The following is a 21477-nucleotide window of genomic DNA, read 5'->3' on the forward strand; positions in this document are numbered from 1 at the left end:
GGACGGCATCGAGGAGGTGGGAATGGGAGGTGGAGCCGGCGGCAAGAAACAGTCCTGGGCCCCATGCTGCCCCCCGCTTCAATTCCGCTTGGTGTCTTTGTTCTTGTTCTGAAACTTCTGGTGGACAACGCGGAGTGTGGTGAAGAAGTTCCCCAGGAAGAGGATGAAGAAGGGCAGGCCGCACATGAGGACCTGCGGAGCCGCAGAGGTGCAGGTCAGCAGGAGGGACCTGCCTGGGGCATCGCCCTCCCCAGGGCAGCTGCCCCACAGCCCCCTTACCTGCCACTCCTTGCATTCCGGGTGCTGGATCATGCGGAAGAGGGTGATGGCGTTGTAGAGCTGCCAGAACTGCAGGAGAACGGAGGCTTAGGGGAGCTTCTGCCTTCAGAGGCTCAACCCCATCCAGATGCTCATCCAGCCCCTTCCTCTGGCACAAGCCCCGCGTGTGCGGCCAGCCTGCCCCCCCTGCACGCAGCGAAACCCGTCCAGACAACTCATCCCAGAGACCCCAGCTGGGACATTGCCCCCTTTCTTGCCACCTTCTGGAGCCCAGCAGCCAGGAGGAAGCCTCGGACCAGCCTATTGCTTTTGGCTGCTGGCCTGAACAGCCTAAGAACGGGACCTTAGGGAGCTGAAGCTCCGAAGGGTTTTGGAAGGGTCCTCGGAGCCAAGGCCTCGGCTGTATTTTGCACATGGCAAAATATTCTGCGCTTGGCAGAACTACCAGCAGCCCCCAGGCCCTGCCCATCTCGCAGCCGAGTCGGGGAGGTGGGCGCTTTGGTGGAAACGAAAAGGCTCAGCTTTTGCTCAAAGCGTTTCCCTGCCCTGGCACCCGTTACCGCGTGGCTGCGGCAGCCTGCGGGGACCCGTGCCATGTCCAGGCTGCCCAGCGCGGCCGGGAATACGGCACGGTGCGCTCCCGCCTGAGGCTCCGGCCTCCCGCAAGGATCGGTGCGTGCTCACCTGCCCGAAGAAGAGGAAGGGAAGCAGGAACGTGAGGCCTCTCCACATCCAGGACTGGAAGCCCTCTGCAAAGGATGAAGGTTTGCACGGGAACCCGAGAACACATGGCGCTGGGGCACCGGACAGAGCCCAGCTCCGGGGGTCGTGGGCAGGGAGGTTTAGTGGCCACCCTGTGCCTGGCTGAGAAGGTCCTGCTGGGCTAACGCAGCCTCACCACAGGTGCTGGTACTCGCAGGGAGGGCTGTGGCAGGGCTTCCTAGCCCTGGGCCAACATGGACCTCTGGAGGAAGCTGCTCTGGTAGAGCTGCCCTTGCCCACAGCTGCTGTCCCTCAGCCCGAGCTCTCAGTGCCATGGGGGCCAGGGAGGTGGCAGCCTTGCAGGTACATGGGGCATTGGAGGGATGTTTTGTGTCTGTAGCAGCTTCCTGGGAGATGCTGGGATGCCAGGAGCCACATCGGCTGCCACCTCGCATGCCAAGGGAGCCAGCTGTGGGCTGGTGGCCCCAGGGGAGCAGGAGAGGGGGGGCACATCCAGCCTACAGGATGCTGCCGGCTCATGGAGATGCTGCTCTTAGAGCTTTGGCTTCATTTGTAGCTTTTACCGTTTCTGCCGCTGGTAAGGCACAGCCAAACTAACCTCAAACCAAAAACGTCGGCAACCACAGCTCCCAGTTAACCAGGCACCGGTCCGGTGCTGGGAGGGAGGCTGCTAGCAGCCACCAGCCCCGCAACAGTGGCAATGGCAGGTCCAGTTGGACTGGGACAACCAGCAAGGGAAGATCTTGGCTTACCCACAGTCAGATCCATGTTGTGCCTCTCACCCAGTGCTCGCAGCCGGTACAAACACCCGCTCTGATAGTAGTACTGGAGGAACTGCACAAAGCCTGCAAGGAGAACGTGGCTGCACTCAACAGGTGCCCACCCATCGTCCCCTGGCCCCAGCATCAGCTCTGAGATGTCTCTGCGCATCCCAGTGCCAGGACGGTGGAGCACAGGACAGAGGCCAAGGGAAAACCCAGGTGAGGCAAGAGCCGTGAGCCGCTACAGCCAGGTGCCCGTGTGCCACAGAGCTGGGCAGCTGCGGTCCCGGCCCCCTGGCCCAGCACACATGGCAGCACTTACTCTGGTACATGGAGAAGGAGAGGAACTGGTTCCTGAACATCTGGTACATGAGCCCATCCGGCCTGCGGAGAGATGGTGCTGCTGGGGGACGTGGGGCTGGGAGGAGACACAGCCAGCCCTGCCTGCGCCAGCCGGGCTGAGGGCACCGCAGCCCTGCCCAGCTCCCACCAGCATGGGGACGCCTCGACACAGGCACCGTGTCGCGACACCTCGTGTGTCCCCACCCAGGGACCCTGCCTGCCGCACAGAGGTGCCCGTGGCTGCACCTGCAGGTGCTCGGGGATGGTGAGGAACACGTGGAGTTGACTGTTAGACCACAACGCCCAGAGCAGGACGATGGCCATGGGTTCGGGCAGCGAAGGGCCCTTCACCTGCGCTGGCCACAGCCGAGACGGAGGGACGCAGACTCACCATGTCAGCATGACACCTGAGAGGAAGGTGGAGACGTAGTGATGGAAAACCCACCAGCCTTTGATCCTGGAAGGCAGAGACAGAGAAGAGGCATCAGGTCTTGAGCATGAATTGAGACCCAAACACGCACCAGGAGAGCAGCACCAGCTGCCCTCCCGCTCCCAGGGCAAGGCGAGGAGCAGGGCCGGTTACGAAACGGCTGTGTGTGGAGCAGGACCCAGTGCTGCTCCACCTTTCCGCACCGCCTCCACGCGGGGAGTTCCTCCTACCTCGCTCCTACAGCTCATTGCCAGGGTTTGCCACACGCCCTGAGTAGGAGGGAGCTGAGCCCTTGGGAAGCAGGGAGCTACGCGGTGGGTCCCAACTCCCCAGCCTTGCAGAGAAGGACCCGCTTGCTGCACACTCCTCTCCCCCCTGCCCTCCCCGAGCTCCTGAGGGACTCACTTGGATCCATTGTTGATCAAGATGCTCTCCCGGATGGTGAGGGTGCAGTAGTACCACACCAGGAGGAAGTTAAAGACGGCATCTGTCACCCTGGTGTGAAACAAAGTGGGGCGATGGGGTCACAGGCACCAAGAGCCACCGCTGCAGGACGCCCACCCACCCTGCGGGCAGGGAGACCTGCTTTTCGCCACCCACCGTGGCCACAGCTGGATGGCAGCAGCCACAAAAGCCACCCCACCCCCAGGGCAGTAGCCAGATCCTTTGTCAGGATCTCCTGTTCAGTTCTGGACCTTTCAGGATGGGAGAGGAGGACACAGGGGCCCTGGCAGGAGATCTCTGCCTGGCATCCAAGCCAGACTCACCTGGAGTTGAGGAGGAACCGACAGGAGAAGGACACGATGAGTAAGATGATGGTGAGGTAGAGCTTGAACTTCTCATACTCATCTTTATATGCGAACCTGTGAGGAAGCACAAGGACTGGCTTGGAGGAAGGTGGCTGCTGGAATTCTGTCCTCGCATCCCACCTGGCTGATAAAAGTGACATTCCATGTCTCCTCTGAGACATGCTCAGGAAAAAACCTCGTCCCCTGGGTGCTTCTGAGAGGAGAGCACACGAGGCTGCTTCCACACAGGTGAGACAGCTTCAAGTCACCCCCCAACCATGCCAACCTGGTGGGTGGCCCAGAGGGCTCTGGGAAGCCGGGCAGGTTGGCATCTGCTCAGCTCTTCAAGAGGGAGCCTGGGGAACTGAGAGGTGGGCACGGGCTCCTGGCTGGGCACCACTGGCAGTAGTGTCCCAGTGTGTGGGGGGCTCTCGTACACCAAACCAGGCCATTGGCGTTTCCCCAAGGGAAGAGGAGGGGGCTCGCCCGTGGCTGCACGAGTCCGCCTCTCCTGGAAGTCCCTAACACGGGGGAAACCCGGACACAGCTTTGGTGGAACATCCTGTTCCGCTGGTCAGAGCTAACGGTCCGTCCTAGCCCGGTGGTAGGAGCGTAAGGGGGAGCCGGGGATTCGGCTGATTCTGGGAAAGGAAGGGAATCTGCACCAGGTGGGCCAAGGCAGCCGCCTGGCCGCACGTGCCGCAGCTCAGCCCGGGAGGACGAGTCATTTCCCGGTGGCACGGGGATCCCGAGCCAGGCAAAGCACCGGGCAGCGGAGACGAGAGGGCGTACTTGGCCTGCTTGCTGAGCAGCGTGACGTTCACGTTCCCGAGCACCAGACTCAGGTACAACCTGGGGAGAGAGCAGAGGCGTTAGGGCAGGAGCTGGCAGTGCTGCCGCCGAGGCCAGGCAGGGCCGTCCCCTCCCGTGCCACCGCGGGGCCGGGAACGAGCCCCCAGCTGTTCTCCCCTCGCAGCTGCCAGGCGGTGTGACTGGCACAAACGCTCTGGCGTCTCCTCCCAAGGGCAGGGGACAGGCGGCCGAGCACACACCCCACCTCCCGCGGGCACCGGGGTGTTCGCCGGGGCTCCCCGCCAGGCATGGCTGCCGTTCAAGGGCGGGTGAAGGCCATGAGTGGGCAGAGGAGCGAGGGAGGACGAGGGCAGCGCCGCAGAGGCTCAGCTGGGCTCCTGCCCGGGTGTCCTGCGGGGAGCCCAAGCGGGCCAGGTGGCTGTGGCACTGGAGCAGGGTGACAGCAGGGTGGTGCCCGGCAGTGTTACAGCTGCAGGGAGGCGGAGGGAGGACCCGATGGTTCATCCTCTTACCCGTTCTTCTTTGGCAGATAGGCCTCCATCTCAAAGAAAACATTCTGCCTCTCTTTTATTAGGCTCTGGGTCTCTTGGATGGACTCCTCCTGGTCAGGACTCGCGTGGGCTTTGCATCTGGGGAGGAAAGACAGGCGCTGAGGTCGGGATAGCCTCCGGAACCCCATCGGCACGCGCTGGCACTTGGTACAGGACTCTCAGGCAAGGACACCCCAAGGACAGAGAAGACAGACTGGAGGCAAGTCCACGACTCCATCTGCGGGGTGAGCTCCTCTGTCACGCTGGGAATGTTGCTCGAGAAAAGGAAGCAGGAATGAGAGCGAGGTGAGGCCAGGCGGGTCTTCTCCTCAGGGAAGGATGGAGCAAGCTTCATGCGGGACGGGGGACAGTCCAAGTTACCTGCAAAGCCCTTGAAAGCTCTGAACTGCAAACAAGGCTCAAATCGGGGCAGAGGAAGGGGAAACTGAGGAAGATCTGCCTGGGTGGGTCCAGACCTCTGCAGCTATCAGCGAGGCTGCAGTAACGTTTGTATTGGAGACAGAGCCCTGAGATGGGTTCAACAGCCCCACCCATGCTGCTCTCCCCTCCCATCCCACCCTGCGCCGTCGCAGGACACCAACTTACTTTTTGAGGGACAATGACAACTCCTTCAGCCGTTTCTTCTGCCGTGAGATGGAGCTGGAGATCCCATCCTGGAGCTTGGTTAGCTCCTCAAGTTTCTGCTTGTACAGCTTGTGATTATCCTGGGAAGAGGAGACCAGGATGCATTACAGCTGCCTGTCCTTGGATCCCTGGGGGGGCATCTGCGGGGGCATCTGTTAAAAATCGTCTCTAACTTCACGGGCACAGCAGGCTGGGTGAGACAAGAGGTGGCTGCAGGTGGCCAGGCATGTCTGGGGACAGACTGCAGCTGTCCCTGCTTCTGTGGGGACAGAAGCAGCCGCTGGGGACGTCCATCCCCAGTCCCAAGGAAGTTATCTACAGGTGGAGGCACATCCCTGCGGCACAGCCTGGTCCTGCCTTTGCACATGGGGGTGTCCAGCCCCCCTGTGAAACTCCAGCCGGAAACACAGTCTCGCTCTGGGGATGCCCCTGTGGTTGGGAAGCCATGGACTGTGGCACAGGGGATAGGAAAGACTCGGGGAAAAAGCACTGCTGGGCTGGGACTGCAACCGAGGGCCACAGCCACCCAGGAGTGGTGGCTTTGGCTGCAGGGACGGGAGGAGAGGCTGCCTCTGCCTGGAGGGTTGTGTGGTGCCTGGCACTGCTCCGACTCGTGGCTCTGGGGCTCCGTTCCCGAGCATCCCCCGGGAAGCTGGAAGGAAACTGTCACTGAGCCGGACAAAGAGGCCGGACTTGAGCAGGGCTGCAGCCAAGTGCCCGGCTCCGCGTGCGGCGGTAACCCAACCGCACCTGGGTAAGGCCAGATGCCGTTCTTCGCTATATTTAGAAAGGAAAGGAGAGGGCACGCTGGATCAATGCTCCTCCTTGTCCAGGTCAGCTGGGAAACAGCCTCACCTCGACCACGGGCAGCCTGAACGTCACCTCCACCGGGGAATTAAACCCTTGGACTAGACCTTGACGCACGCATATTGTACCTTCCGTAGCTCTTATCGAGCACTTTATCAGCAGATCTCAGAGCTCTTCCCAAAGGAGAAAGGTGAAACTGAGACACAGAGGAGGGAAAGAACTCGTTCTCCCTCCGGTGCCAAGCAGCAGCAGGGTGGGATAGATCCCAGATAGCCCTGGGCCCCCCTGCAGTGATTTATGTCTCAGACCTCTCGCGGGACGTTCCCTGCTCGACCATGGAGCTTTCCTGCTCCAACTTGCAGTTACCTCCCCCTCTTGCTCTGGAGTTAACTGGGAGCAAGTGGCTTTTGTGAGAGCTCCTGTAGCTGTGCCGCTGTCCCAGCACCATGCTCGGAGACAGCCTGGAGCCACCCCAGGAGAGGGTTTCCAAAGGAAAGGCTGGCACTGCGCAGCTGCACGCAGGGCTCCAAGCGGGTGACCCGGGACATCCACGCAACCCCTATGGAGCAAGAGGAGGTTTCTCAAAGGCTCCCTTGCCCCAGATCTGGGCACAGCTGGGACGTGTCTGCAACAACATCCGCTTTGCCCCGCTCCTGGGGGGGAAGGAGGGGGAAAGGGAACTGGTGCAGATGCAGCGTGTGATCCGAACCGCAGCAGGAGATGGTTGGCCAACCTTTTCCCTGCGTGACCCCTGGCTGAGCTGAACCCTGCCCACTCCTTCCCCAGCAGCGAGTGCCCTGGGGATTACATAAAGCAGGTAGAAACATCTCTGATACCAGTCAGCTTCCCAGCCCCGGTGGGGGACGGGGCACCAGAGGGAGGGTGCCCGGTGTCGAGGGGAGGCAGGCTGGCAGGACAAGGCACCTGGCTGCAGCGTGATCGGATCTGCCCTTGCAAGTTTGGCTTTGGGTTTGCTGGAGCCGGGCTTAGAGGAGCGATGAAGAGTGCGGAACAGCATCTGCACACCTCATTCCCGGCCGTGCCATGCCAGGCAGTGCCAGTCCCTGCTCCTAGCCTTTGAAAACTTGGAGATCTCGCGTCTCTGTGCCACGTCCATCACAGGCTGGATGACTCGACTGGTCCAGCCCTGGAAAGCCCCGGCTCTTGCCAACCGCCCCTGCCCAGGCGAGGCTCCTCGGCGCAGCCTGGCACCCCCTGCCCTGCTCGGAAACCCTCTGCCCAGAAGCACAAGGGCTCGTTTGACTCGCGACCGCGGGCTGTGGCAGGAGCAGACCGGGAAAAGCGACCGCGACCCAAGGAGGGAGACCCCGGCACCCGCCAAGGATGCTGCCGGGCACCGTCCCCTCTGCCCCCGGGCACAGTGACCCCGGGGCGCCCCGGCTCCGCGCCCCCCGCCCAACTGCCGCCCCGGCGGAGGTTAACGATCGCTCGGCGCTGCGGGGACGAGGCGAGCCCCGACGAACCGCGGACCGGTCCCTCCGCGCCCGGCCCCGAGCGGCGGCCGAGGTCAGCGGCTCCGGGCGCGGGGTGCCCCGGGGAGCGGCCCGGGCCGGGCGGTACCTGGATGCGCTGGTAGCCGTCCTGCAGCTCCTCCCACTCCCGCAGGCACTCGGCGGCCGAGGCGCCGCCGGCCATGACGGCGATGGCGGAGGGCGAGCGGCCGCGGCTCGCGGGGCGGTGCTGGACGGCACTGGGCGGTGCGGGGCGGTACTGGCGGTGCGGGGCGGTACTGGCGGTGCTGGGCGGCCGCCGCTTCCCCGCCCGCTTCCGGACACGCCCCTCCGGGGGCGGAGCCATTTTCCATCCTGGATTTCCCGCTGGGATCAGGCGGGACGGTGAAACGCCCCGCGGGGCGCTCGGGGGTCGCGCAGCTCGGCGGGCCGCGCCGCTGCCAGCCCGCGCCGTTCCTGCGGTACGTTCCCGGCGGAACGGGAACGGCACCGGCTGGCTGGCTCCGGCCCTGCCCCCGCGCTCGGATTATAAACCGGGGGGGCTGATGTCAAACGAAAATCCCAGTAAATCCTTGGCACGGAGTGTTAGGAAAGCCCAGGAGCGTTTTCCATCACGTTTCATTTGGTGGTGTCAATGCGAAGAATTCCCTGGGCAGTAGGAGAGAGGAGGCCGGCGCCGAGTTCAGGTTTCACGGAACGGGATCCATGCTTCCAAGCCACCAGCCATGCCAAGAGCTCAGGCGGTTGGATTAAAAGGTGGCAAGGGGGAAGCGTGTGCTTAGGCAACCCAGGCGGCGCCCATGGCTGCGGGCAGCTGAGATGGCACAGGCAGGGCAGAGGGACTTCTGAAACGGGGAAATTCTGCCGCCCCCTCTCCGGGCTGGGAGTGGGCACAGTCAAACTCTAAATTTACCATCCCGGGTTATGGATCGATGAACCTTTCCAGAGATAGCCCTAATGAATTCCCCGGATAAGGAGCATGCCCAACAACATGGTTATAATCCCCTTCACTTAAATGAGACGAGCAGCACAGAATGGGCCACATCCTGCAGGACTTGCCCTCCTCAGACTGCCACCTTCTACAGCTCAGATCAGTTCCCCTCATGCCCCCAAAACTTGATCCCAAATAATACTGAGCTAAAGATGAAAGCTTTTCTGTTACATTAAGATCTTTTTTCCAAACAGAGTTCACATAACTTTCTACCCACGCGGACAGGGAAGAACCTTTCCCTGCTGGGTGTCCTCTTTGCCACCTGTCAGTAATTTGGTTCAGAGATGTCTGTGATCGTGGTCCCGTAGATTCGGGTCTCCCAGTCCGAGAGCTGTTTCACAAAGCCCCGGTGTGGTCTCATGTTCGCTTTGCATTTCAGAACGTAGTCCCAAGCTCTCTGTAAACAGAAGGAAAGCAAAGTGTTAGGAATAGGACAGATAGGAGCTGCCTCACGTTCACGAGCCCTGGTCCTCATGGGGAACTTCAACCACCCTGATATCTGTTGGAAGGACAACACAGCAGGGCATAGGCAATCCAGGAGGTTCCTGGAATGCATGGATGATAACTTCCTTCTCCAGGTGGTAGAGGAACCAACGAGGAGAGGTGCTTTGCTGGACCTTGTTCTCACCGACAATGAAGGGCTGGTGGGGAACGTGACGCTCAAGGACAGCCTTGGCTGCAGCGAACATGAAATGGTGGAATTCAAGATACTTAGAGAAGCAAGGAGGGCACATAGCAGGCTCACTACCCTGGATTTCAGGAGAGCAGACTTTGGCCTCTTCAGGGATCTCCTTGCTAGATACAATGGGATGAGGCCTTGCAGGGAAGAGGGGCCCAAGAAAGCTGGTTAATATTCAAGGATCACCTCCTCCAAGCTCAGGAGTGGTGGATCCCAACAAAGAGAAAGTCAGGTAGGAACACCAGGAGGCCTGCATGGATGAACAAGGAGCTCCTGGACCAACCTGGGCACAAAAAGAAGGCCTACAGAGGGTGGAAGCAAGGACAGGTAGCCTGGGAAGAATACAGAGAAATTGTCCGAGCAACCAGAGATCATGTTACGAAAGCCAAAGCCCTGATAGAGTTAAATCTGGCCAGGGACATCAAGGGCAACATGAAAAACTTCTATAGATATGTCAGTGATAAAAAGAGATGTAGGGAAAATGTCGGCCCTCTCCGGAAGGAAACAGGGGACCTGGCTACCTGGGATATGGAGAAGGCTGAGGTTCTCAATGACTTCTTTGCCTCAGTCTTCACTGGCAAGAGCTCCAGCTGCACAACCCAAGTCCCAGCAGGCAAAGGCAGGGACTGTGAGAATGAAGAACCGCCCACTGTAGGAGAAGATTGGACTGGATGATCTCTAAGGTCTTTTCCAACCTAGAAATCTATGAATCTATGAAAGATCAGGTCCGAGACCATCTTAAGAACCTGAAGGTGAACAAGTCCATGGGACCAGATGAGGTGCATCTGCGGGTCCTGAGGGAACTGGCAGATGAAGTTGCTAAGCCACTATCCATCATATTTCAGAAGTCGTGGCAATCTGGTGAAGTTCCCAATGACTGGAAAAGGGGAAACATAGCCCCCATCTTTAAAAAGAGGAAAAAAGAAGACCCAGGGAATTACAGGCCAGTCAGTCTCACTTCTGTGCCCGGCAAGATCATGGAGCAGATCCTCCTGGCGACTATGCTAAGGCACATGGAAAATAAGGAGGTGATTGGTGACAGCCAACATGGCTTCACTAAGGGCAAATCCTGCCTGACTAATCTGGTGGCCTTCTATGATGAGGTTACAGCATTGATGGATAGGGGAAGAGCAACTGACATTGTCTACCTGGACTTATCCAAAGCATTTGATACTGTCCCACACGACATCCTTGTCTCTAAACTGGAAAGACATGGTTTTGATGGATGGACCACTCTGTGGATAAGGAATTGGTTGGATGATCGCTCTCAAAGAGTTGTGGTCAATGGTTCAATGTCCACGTGGAGGCCAGTGACGAGTGATGTTCCTCAGGGGTCGGTACTGGGGCCAGTGCTATTTAACATCTTTGTTGGAGACATGGACAGTGGGATCGAGTGCACCCTCAGCAAGTTTGCAGATGACACCAAGCTGTGTGGTATTGTGGACACGCTGGAGGGAAGGGATGCCATCCAGAGGGACCTGGACAGGCTGGAGAGGTGGGCCTGTGAGAACCTCATGAAGTTCAAGAAGGCCAAGTGCAAGGTCCTGCACGTGGGTCGGGGCAATCCCAAGCACAAGTACAGGCTGGGCGGAGAATGGATTGAGAGCAGCCCTGAGGAGAAGGACTTGGGCGTGCTGAGGGATGAGATGCTCAACATGAGCTGGTACCGTGCACTGGCAGCCCAGAAAGCCAACCATGTCCTGGGCTGCATCCAAAGCAGCGTGGGCAGCAGGTCGAGGGAAGTGATTCTGCCCCTCTACTCTGCTCTCGTGAGACCCCACCTAGAATACTGTGTTCAGCTCTGGAGTCCCCAACGTAAGAAGGACATGGAGCTGCTGGAACGAGTCCAGAGGAGGGCCACGAAGATGATTTGAGGGCTGGAGCACCTCTGCTATGGAGACAGGCTGAGAGAGTTGGGGCTGTTCAGCCTGGAGAAGAGAAGGCTCCGGGGTGATCTTATAGAAGCTTTCCAGTACCTAAAGGGGCTACAGGAAAGCTGGAGAGGGACTTTTTACAGGGGCGTGTAGTGACAGGACAAGGGGCAATGGATTTAAACTGAAAGAGGGGAGATTTAGATTAGATATAAGGAAGAAATTTTTTACATTGAGGGTGGTGAGGCACTGGAACAGGTTGCCCAGAGAAGCTGTGGCTGCCCCATCCCTGGCAGTGTTCAAGGCCAGGTTGGATGAGGCTTTGAGCAACCTGGTGTAGTGGAGGGTTTCCCTGCCCATGGCAGGGGGGTGGGAATTAGATGATCTTTGAGGTCCCTTCCAACCCAAACCATTCTATGATTCTATGAATTTGAACTGAAAGTGAATCTTGGGAATTTACACGAAGCAGCGCCACTTGGGAACGACACAGCTTTGTATTTACCCTGTGTTGGACGGCAAAAACCTGCAGGTAAGACTTTGGTTACCAAAGCAGGGACAGGCTGGATCCAGATGTGAACTTCAGAGATGTCATCTTCATACTCTGCTCTCCTGGATGCAAGGACAGCTCAGGCTGCTTTCACCACCTGGCAGGTGTCTTGCATTATTTTACACCAATGACGTCCTGGATTTTCTACCCTAAAATGCTGTTTCTTCCATGGATGATAAGCAAAGCAGTGAAGTATCAGCTATTCACAGATAAACAACAAAGGTTATCATGTTTCTGGATTGGTGTGACCTGATGTGGCAGAGCAGCTATGACACTCCAGTTATCCTCCTGCATTAATTACAGCCGTCCTAATTATTTGTGACTTCCAAGTAATCAGCTAGGAACCCTGCTACACACAGAGCAGATCCACCAGCTGCATCCTTGGGTCAGTGGTGCTCATCTTCCCACTTTTAAAAGAGACTGCGTTCCACACTCGGAGGATTGCTTAAGCGTAACAAGACCAAAGGTTAGAAGATAGTGCTCCATTGGTTTGTTTTTCTAATCTCAGTGATTCTGCAGGCTTCGAGGCCGATCTTCCAATATTTACTTCTCCGGGCTCACTGTGTGGATGCCTCTAGTTCCCCTGAACTCAACAGATCTACTCACGTATCGATTACTAACAGCCCCCAACTAAGGGGCCGCGCGTCCCAAACCTGCCTTTCCTTTGCAATATCCGTGTCTTTCGAAGCTTTCAGAGATCTTTGCCTAGATTGGGGGAAGGATCACACAGGAATCTGTTGCATTGCTTTCGTCTGCAAGACACAAACTCGTCTGCCAGGGTAATCCCCCAGGAAAGCTTTGCCTTGCCAACAGTGGGCAAGCACCGCCCAGGCCAGCCGCAGCATGCCACTGCCGTGCCAACATTTTCTTCTTCTTTTTTTTGGCACTTCGTCATAACGCTGAGACCAACCTGTTGATACCAACCGAGAGGAATTGCAACGATCAGTGTTTGACTTTTGCACGGCCGTTGCAAGCAGCGCCGGTGTTTTAGCATGCGAGGGAACAGTTATCAGTGGGCAGGAGGAATCACACCCAGTGTTAGTAGCAGAGACGAACCAGTGTCTGCAGCCCGGTTGGCACGCTCAACCTGAAATTACCCGTTGGCACACAGCGCTGGTAAGAGATTACCTCTTATGTCGCAAATGTTTGCGCAGAATCAATGCAATGATTAGATAGAGGCGCAGCCTCAGTGAAGCTTGGATCGATCCTTTCAAGCTCCCAAAGGAGGAAACACATCCCAAACAAAGCCAAGATTCTGAAGGAGACGCCTTTCATTTGCCCTGGGAACTAGCCTGCTCTGTGCTAAGCAGGCACCATGAGATGGTGCCCACAGCAGCATGATGCCCACGTGCTGCATGCGAATGGAAAAGGGCCTGGCAGGGGGGGAGAGGCCGCCAGGCTCTTGCACAGCCGGGTCACTCTCAGACGTCATTCGTGATTTTCCTTACGTCATCCAGAGCTACGGAACAGAGCGTACTGGCCACTTAACCTGTACACCCCTCCTGCACTGGGATTATCCCGCTCCAGAGCTCTCTAACGTACTACCTGTGGGAGGGGATTGCTTCTGGAGAAAGAAAATAGGATTTTGGAAAAAGCTGGTGCTGCTGAGCCCAGTGGTAAATCAGAGCCCTGCAAGCACTGGGTTCTGAATTGCTGGTATTAAGAGACGGGATTAACTCCAGTAGCTTCCAGATACTGCCCTTCTCAGATCCAGGAGAGCAGAAATGCTGAGTTCTGTAACCGCAGCTTTGTTTTTATGGCCCCGTAGTTAAGTAGGGAAATTCAGGAACATCACAGGTGCCAGGATAAGGACTCACAGAGCCAAAATCACACCTGAGCCATCTCCGTAACGGTATAAAGAAGATGCAATCTCATCCCATGTAACCTGTTACATTAGCAGGTGGATAGTGTGCATGAAAGCACAGATAACGTCTTCCTCATTACTACAGCAATGAGGCTTCAGAAACAGAAACTGCAGACCCAGCCCGTGTCTGCGGGAAGCATGGCAGTGATGTACCTTCAGGGAAAACTGGCAGGAATGCATGAGATAGGCCATGGTTACTGCGCTGCTCCGGCTTATCCCCAGGCTGGAGAAGACCAGCACCGCTCCACGATCCAGCTGAGCGTCTGTGTAAAGAAATGCCAATCACAAATTAGTGATCTGGGAAATGAAGCTTCCAATTGCACAATCAAGCTGTAATTCAGTGCCAGCCGACAGGCTAGCAGCCTGAGTGACAGGAACCCTCACGAACCCTGACGGCAGCAGATGGGCACTGCCAGCTACAGTTTCTGTAAGCTGGCAGTGCCTTTCTTAAAAATCCACTGAGTTAAAACGTGGCTTTGAAGACCAGAACCAAATGACAATGACCAGACAATGCTTCATTACAGATCAGTGTCACCTTTACATTAGATAACTGAAGAAAGGTGGCCTACCATGAGCAATCAGCATCACATCACTTACTCAAACTCCTCTGAGAAAGGTTTAGAGGTGTTGAAATTTCTGAAAAACACAAGTCTAACTGTATTCATCTGAAGTGGGAGAAATCAGCTCTCAAACTGGAGGGGACTTAGACTTCAAATCCCATACCCCTCCGTAGGGATGACGAGGAGGAAGCATGCACATGCCAGCACGGGCGCCGACTTTATGATGTTTTTATGATGGGTTCTTTGCAGTGAAAATCGCTAAGATCAGCAAACTCATTTCCTACAAAAGCCAAGCCCACTTGGCTTTAACAGGATGCTGTCACTCACTCCTAACCACATCACCTCTGCTAACTATGCCTGAAAGAGTCTATATTTTATTAATAACCTTTTGAATTCTTTCCCTCCCTCTCCAGAGCAGACAGCACGACATGGTTTTGAAACATGGGCAACTGAACTCTAGAATTCATAGGGCAAAACCTCTTCTTTTACTGCTGTCAAGAGGTTGTGGAGTTTTGTGGTTTTTTTCTTCGAGGTCTAACCCAAAGTTTTCTGACTTATTTCTATCATGAGATACTAGTTCTGTTCTAAGACCTGAGCAGAAACAGCCTCACTCCAACATGCACCTGGCATGAGGATATCCATGCTCTTCTGAGAGTATGTGGAGAGCTTTTAGTGTTCACCCATAACTGTTCCAGTTGAAGTAATCTCCTCTAGACTGTCAGGTAAATAGTTAGACTATCAAGTAAACAGCGCTACAGCTAATAAACTCTTATAATCTGTTTTCGAAACTTGCACAAATTGTTGTGAAAAAGACACTTTCTTCTCAAATACTAGTGGGAAAAAAAGCCTGGGGCAAAATGAAAGGCGAGTAAGTGGATTTCGATATTTGGGTTTCAATGCACGGAAATAATGACGTTCCGTTCAGGACTAAATTTTAAAAACTATATCCTTAAATATTGTTTCCTTGTTTCTTTGTTTGTCTCCAGCTGTCATTTCTTATTTCGTACTTGGATTAAAAAGTCTGTGGGGATGGGGTGGTCTTTTGCTTCTGGGTCTGTCCAACACTCGGCTCAGCAGGGCCTGCAGTGGGTGTTATTTCACAAGTGTGATAGAAGGTAAGGACACGGGCGGATGCCATGGCAGGATGGAGCTGCAGGAGCTACGTCTGCTGTGCTGCTGCAGGCACTGAGCTGAGGAGTATGTTCTTTCTCGCCCTCACTGATGTAATCAGCTGAAGGCAGGTTTATGCTGTCCAACCTGAAGATCTTCCTAGGCCCTATGGTGGGTCTGCACTGAAAATCACAAAGATCAGCAGTCTTGTGGTAAGTTCTCCAATGCGTGTCACACTCTCGTTCAAACAAAGCTCTGGTGGTTGAAGATTTGGGCTGCTAATAGTCCAAGGGTTGTATTTAAGAACAAAAGAATAGGAGGGAATCCTGTGAAGCCCTGGTAGGCATCCTATAGCAAAGCCTTCTCACATCTAGCAGAAAGCTCACTATTATCAAAGTGAGGTATTCTTTAAAGAGTAGGAACATCAGAGTGAGATGCCCTGTAAAATCTCCTCTCTGTCCCTCAGGCTGGTTTGTAAGGCAGTGCCTATCCATTAGGGTGTGGGCTTGCTTGGGAGTACACTGATTTTGAAAGATTACGACCCTCTTGTCTGAGCTTCCTGTTGGAGTGAATTGCAGCCACTCCCATCTAATATCGCAGAGTGAGCAAGGTCTCAGGAATTCCGGATTAGGAACAGCTCACCTATGAAATGACAAATGGTGGCAAAGGTAGACAAAAGATCCGCTTCAAGTGAATCTGGAACAGATATATGGAGGTATTTGCTGCCTTCTGCAAACCTGGAAAAAAAGCACACAGCGTGACATGGACCAGAGAAGCAGCTTTGAAAAAATGTGTTTGTTGGACGCAAGCTGATAATGTTGTTTGCTGTTACATGTGTGAGTTTTTCATCATCGTCATCATTAACATTATGATAAGAGATTTGTTATGATAAGACAGTGAGGTGCTTGTAATACAGAACCAGTTTAATTACTGATTTTCCATTCCACACGGTATCAGCATCGATGTCTTAACTTAACCTACAGCTTCCTTTTTCTGGGGCCTAAATGAAAACAGATGAGCTGAAAGCAAGAGCGCCTTCACAGCGTGCACGTTGGCAGTTTTGTGAACAAAGCCCCCCAGTTCACTTCACACAGTTTTCTGTGACAGCATCCTCCTCCTTCCTCAAGCTCAGAGAACTCAACTCAGAGAACTAATGGAGCAAAACTTTGGTGAGGAATTTCTGAACTGTGAAAGCACGTCATGCAGAGGGCATGGGAAGACTGCTCACGGCAGAGAGACCTTTGAACATTTTCCTCTGGAGCCAAAAGCATGAGAAATGTCTGCTGGTACACATGCACTGGGGTAGGTAACTGGATTTGTTACTTAGTTTTGGTCACCACCTTGAGAAATGCCGCTGGATTTTTCACTGTGTGAAATGGCATTTCCAGCGTGGACTACAGATCACGCACAATGGTCATGGGCAGAAGTAGGTAAGGAAGACCAACACCACCAAACATCATCGATTTAGCATTTACACTGACGTGTTTGTAAGATTTTGCTCTGAAAGCTATTCAGAGATGTAAGTTCTTCCCGAAGGACGGTGGTATGCGATCGACTTGAAATGCCAAGGGCCTCCTAGTCCTCCTCTCACCCCATCCACCCATGCCATGGCAGAGGGCTGCAGGACTGCATGGCTGCTGTGCTAACTCTGCAGTCAGAAAAAAGAGCATGAAACAGGCCTTGAATCTGCAGAGTTTTCCTCCCACCAGAGGTTTCCTTGGACGCTCACAGGCACTGACTCCTCTACGAATGGGCTCTGGTGCTGGGCCACCTCACTTTTTTCACAGGCGCAGACACGGGTGAGGGCACACCTCGAACGATTTAACTTACAGTGTGGCAGGCTCTTCAGAGACGTTGACTTGTGCTTTGATCTTCAGATCTCTCTGAATCCGTTGGTCACAGGCCTGCTTGAAATTGCCCATATATAACTTTGCAGGCAGTATTTCTACAGGGTATGGCTGGAAGTTGTCTAGTTCCTGCCGGAGAGAAACCATAGGCTCAGTTTAGAGACTGGATTTGCTCCAGTTAGCTTGGTAAATTCTTAAACAGAAGCCATGTGGAGAATTGAACACAGACAGTCAACAGCCCATGACACATTCTAGTGTAATGATTCATTTAATCACCTGGGCTTGCTGTATATTGAAGTCTTTGCTAGATTTAGCGAGAATAATTAACAGCGGCGCTGCCATTGTGGCATGACTCGGAACAAATCCTAACTCAACTGGAGGCGGCGTATATTCTTGACGTTGTCTGGAGGGACTGCAGCGTTACAGACTCTATCTGATGTTCTCCCCACTTACTTTTGCAAGGCTAAATGAAATCATCTGCCACCTGCAGAGCTGCAGGTGCCCCAGAGTGGCACAACAAGAATCCGCAGCTGCTTTCGGTGTCGGCAGCGTGAAGGCTGAGAACAGAAATACACAAGTAGCCGACAGTGCCTCTGCATCCCTCACTGATACCTGGCTGATGCTACAGCAGAACAAACCAGCAGCTGAACAATTTAAACCAGCAGAGAACAGCAGCTCAAGCTGAGAGGCCAGGAGGTGCTTTGTGTGCAGTTGAATCTGACGGGGAAGTTCAGCAGTTTTCTTCCCTTCACAAAGAAGCACAAAGTGAACTGATTTTCTCTCTGGCACTGTAGCATCCCACAGGTTAGCACCATGTCATGGGTGATTTCGTGTGACCCAGAAGTGAACAGGAACAGCAGAAACAAAAGACACGTTGCAATGAGATGCTCTCTGCTGTCCAGTGCCCTCTAAATCTGCCCTGCCTCAGGTCCTGTCCTCGATGTGAAAAAAAGGGTAACTGATTCTCCTAAGCTAAACAGATCAATGTTTGTAGGGGAAACCAAACAATTAGGATACCAGTGTTCCAGTGGATGGCTGTTTTCTTTCTGCGCCTGTTGAAACAAAGCAGCAGGACTTGCTTTGTGATTCTTCCTGGTGAAAATGGGGAACAGACATGGAACACACTGCGGCTTGACAGTAATTGTACTTCTGCCTGAAAACATGCACTGCGTAACATCCCAGATAACCATGTGTCAGACAGGAATCTGCTTCTTTTCATCATTTGCTACTGTTTGTTTAGTTATCTGTACTCTCCAGTTAGGCCAGTTTCAGGGTTATCAGAGAAACCTTCCCAGTTTGTTTTCATGAGCTTTCTTTCACGCAATAGAAGAAGGATAAAAAAGGCAAAGTGTGGCTGTAAAAGAATTAGTGGTGAGACTCAGGGCAAGCACAGTAATTCAAATTACATTTAATGCCTTTGTTTGAAATTACTCTGATACCAGGTTTGCAACACCATTTAAATTGAATTCCTTTGGCATCATCAGAATATGAATGCTAATGTCTTCTACTTGCAAACTAGTGTCATCTCACCTGAGGCATCCACAGTATCTTCTGAGTCCTCAGAAAATGATAGCGAGCTGAAAAGCACTTGTATCCTCCCCGCAGGACGAGCACGGGATGGCGAGTGAAGTGCTCTAAGCTCCTGGCATGCCGGACCGCCGTGCCTTCCTCAGCATCTAATGAGACCAAAAAGGTACCTGCCAGGGCAGGTTTGGAGTGCCACCCTCAGCACTGGGGCCAAACCTGGCGTGCTGACACCGACAGCACACTGCGTTTCATCTAACGGGCCACACAAAGCCTTGTTAGAGCTAGGCTGACTAACTGCTGCTGCAGGTCAGTAACAAGGCATGCTGCTTTTCACTTCTCGGCCTCTCATTCCTCTCCTGGTTTCTTTTGTAGATGTAGATAAAGGTTTATTGTCCTCCCCATTGTTCTTTGGGAAATGCTTTTAATAAGTTCCCGTAACAAGGAAGTATTATTACTTTAAATCTAATAATCTTGGTTTTGTGGAGGCCCTTTTCTTTAGTCTGCTTTAGGCAAAGGGGGAGGTGTCTTGAATAAATTCTTCACAAGTGTTTTAAACACTCCCCTCAGTGAAGCAAATTATGTGAGATGGCTGCTCCCCCTCCTTCTCCCGAGGGATCCATCCTGCTTGCCTCTAGCTATGTCTGCTTTAGAAACAGATCAGCACAATGGAAACCTACTTCTGATTCTTCACACCTTCCCTTGCTACTGTCTCAGCACTGAGCATTTATGAACATGCTTCTTTATTCATTCACCTTACACTCCAGGATCTTTTTCTTTAAAAAATGATGTAAACGTTTGCTAAAACTACAGTAGCCTTTCTAAAGCTGATAGGAGCCAAACAAACATACAGAAGTAGTTCTGCATACAGCAGAACTCCTGGCCAAAGGATGCGTGAAAGCTAAACCTTTCCATGGTTCAAAGAAGACTGAACAATTACATGGACAAGTTTCCAGCTCTTCACAGTTCTTGGTGAACTCCATCAAATCACCACCCCATCAAAGCTAAGTCTTTTTAAATTCAATAATGTGACAGCCTTTTGTAACCCTCAAAGAAGGAAGTACTCGCTCTGTGAACATACAGAACGTGAGTCAGTGTTTTCAGTCTCTGGAGAAGCGCTGCTCCCTAAAAGGCAACCACTGAACAAGCCCAATCTCAGCAAAATGTGGAAAAAAAATCTATTGCTCACACACTACAAGGAACTTCAGAGGGATCGGTCCACAGATAGGAAACCAGACCTGCCAGGAAGCTTCGGAATAAAATCTGGATTTTCGAAGCCTAAGGTCATATGCAACACAGTGAAAAAACAGAGGCATAGCACAGATTTTAGTCTTTCAGATAAAACTGGGTAAATTTGCATCTCTTCCAATAAAATTAAATGAGGCATGGGAAGCTTATCTATCCCGTAGTGAGGTCTTGACCGACACGGGTCACAGGTACCTTTTTCTTTCTCCTCTTCCTCATAGTCACAGCAATCCAAAGAGCTGGTCTCACGGTCATACACCACGCAGTATCTGACGCATCCCAACTCCTTGGAATCTGGTACCAGATACTCCCCTGTAGGACTCTACCAAAATCACAGAGGAATTCTATCAGGAGCACAGCTCCACACTTTTCTTGTGGCATCAACGCTACTGACATCTTGGAGGTGAGTTTGGGGCTACGTCTGTACTTGACTCTGAAAGAATTCAGGAATGACGCAAACTACGCCGGATTGCTTCATCAGACGCAGCGGTAAAGATGCCAGCACTGTTCTTTGTGAGACAAGTCTACAATTTGTTAGTTCTTGTGCAATATTTCTCCTGATACACGGCTCCTGTGTGCCAATCCTTTGGGCTACTGAAGCCACCTTTGCTTTGTGACAGAACGCATCCCCCCGGTGGCAGGAATGGAGCGTGGCTGGAAGAGGCAGAGGAGAGATGGGGACAATTCCCGTGGGTTGTAGGCCAATTCTGTCTTACTGCTCAACCCAGGGATGGTTCACACAAATGGTCATCCCTCCCTCACCTGTTCAATCCTGCGTGCTGTAATAACATGGCTCTCATCATACTCACGCTGAGTACGGGCGTCTGAAAAAAACAACCAAGACAGAGCAATTGGCTTATTTGACGCTTTTAAGGTAGAATCCTGTTCCTAATTCCGTCAGTGGGAATTCGGGCACTGGCATCAACCAGGGAAAGTGATCCAGTTTCTTGGAACTGAAACTTTCTGACGTGGCTATAACAACCCCAGTCCCGACGTGAGTCTCTGTGTGACACCAAGTGATGCCACCAGCTTTAGTCCTGACCCTGGCGCGGTGCCACAGCGTCCGCAGCGCCAGTCCCCTGCCCCACGGTGAACGCTGGCCCCACCGGCTGGGCCTGCTCTGACCTCCCGGCGGCCAGCACCTCCGCCTCCGTGCCATGGAGACGGGCACAGAGGCACCGGAGAGACCCCAGCCCCGCGCCCGAACTAGCTGGCTCTCCCGCCAAAACATTTAACAATGTCGCGATATCTGGCACCCTTTTTTTTGATGGATTGCCACTGTGCGAACGCTTATCGGCAGTCTTTGCGCGGTGGCGGAGACATCTTGTCCACCTCTAAAGCCTCCGGGAGCACCAGGGCAGAGCGCATCCCTGGGACGGAGCGGAGCCGGCGGAGCTGGACGCGATGGGCGCCACAGCAGTGCTGGCTCACGGCACCCGCAGCGGGACGGGGCAGAGGCCCCGCAGCACGGCCCCGGTGACCACAGGGGGCCCCGGAGCCCCGGGCCCGCTCCCGCGGGCTCACCCAGCAGGCACAGGTAGGCGGGCTCCGCCAGCCGGGGGCCCCGCCGGTGCTGGTTGAGGATGTTGTAGAGGTGGCGGGGCTCGCAGAGCGCCACCCCCGCCATCCCGCGCCCGCCGGAGCTGCCG

The 21477-nt window shown here is 54.2% G+C and overlaps 2 protein-coding genes across 4 annotated transcripts; both read right to left on the reverse strand.

Annotated features, from left to right (window-relative positions):
- Positions 1–58: 58 nt before the first annotated feature.
- TMEM120A (transmembrane protein 120A) lies at positions 59–7774 on the reverse strand. Its single transcript, XM_086624634.1, has 12 exons — positions 7700–7774; positions 5273–5391; positions 4649–4765; positions 4116–4175; positions 3303–3398; positions 2941–3030; positions 2497–2562; positions 2086–2147; positions 1755–1847; positions 964–1028; positions 280–348; positions 59–192 (listed from the first exon to the last, which is right to left on the reverse strand). Exons 1-12 carry the CDS (start codon positions 7772–7774, stop codon positions 79–81), a joined length of 1026 nt encoding a protein of 341 aa, XP_086480760.1. The 3' UTR covers positions 59–78.
- A 1072-nt stretch (positions 7775–8846) lies between these two features.
- Positions 8847–21455, reverse strand: STYXL1 (serine/threonine/tyrosine interacting like 1). Of its 3 annotated transcripts, none has more exons than XM_086624765.1 (9): positions 21353–21455; positions 20591–20652; positions 20024–20150; positions 19652–19708; positions 18590–18735; positions 17043–17188; positions 15855–15949; positions 13696–13805; positions 8847–8978 (listed from the first exon to the last, which is right to left on the reverse strand). In XM_086624765.1, the coding sequence occupies exons 1-9, from the start codon at positions 21453–21455 to the stop codon at positions 8847–8849; spliced, it is 978 nt and encodes a 325-aa protein (XP_086480891.1). The 3 variants fall into 3 exon arrangements, with proteins under 3 accessions (XP_086480891.1, XP_086480890.1, XP_086480892.1); XM_086624764.1 differs by having other exon boundaries at positions 20018–20150; XM_086624766.1 differs by lacking the exon at positions 19652–19708.
- Between the last annotated feature and the right edge of the window lie 22 nt (positions 21456–21477).

This window comes from Tauraco erythrolophus, chromosome 21 (assembly GCF_009769465.1).
Source record: "Tauraco erythrolophus isolate bTauEry1 chromosome 21, bTauEry1.pri, whole genome shotgun sequence".
NCBI classification, from domain to species: Eukaryota; Metazoa; Chordata; class Aves; order Musophagiformes; family Musophagidae; genus Tauraco; species Tauraco erythrolophus.

Coding starts and splice junctions, on each gene's coding strand:
- STYXL1 (XM_086624764.1), bottom strand. CDS start 21,455: ATGGCGGGGGTGGCGCTCTGCGAGCCCCGCCACCTCTACAACATCCTC. Junction 17,189..18,589: donor AGATACTGTGGATGCCTCAG/GTGAGATGACAC, acceptor TCTCTCCGGCAG/GAACTAGACAACTTCCAGCC. Junction 8,979..13,695: donor CCTGCCAGTTTTCCCTGAAG/GTACATCACTGC, acceptor TTCTGTTTACAG/AGAGCTTGGGACTACGTTCT.
- TMEM120A (XM_086624634.1), bottom strand. CDS start 7,774: ATGGCCGGCGGCGCCTCGGCCGCCGAGTGCCTGCGGGAGTGGGAGGAG. Junction 4,176..4,648: donor TATCTGCCAAAGAAGAACGG/GTAAGAGGATGA, acceptor CTCTCTCCCCAG/GTTGTACCTGAGTCTGGTGC. Junction 349..963: donor CCTTCCTCTTCTTCGGGCAG/GTGAGCACGCAC, acceptor GTTCTCCTGCAG/TTCTGGCAGCTCTACAACGC.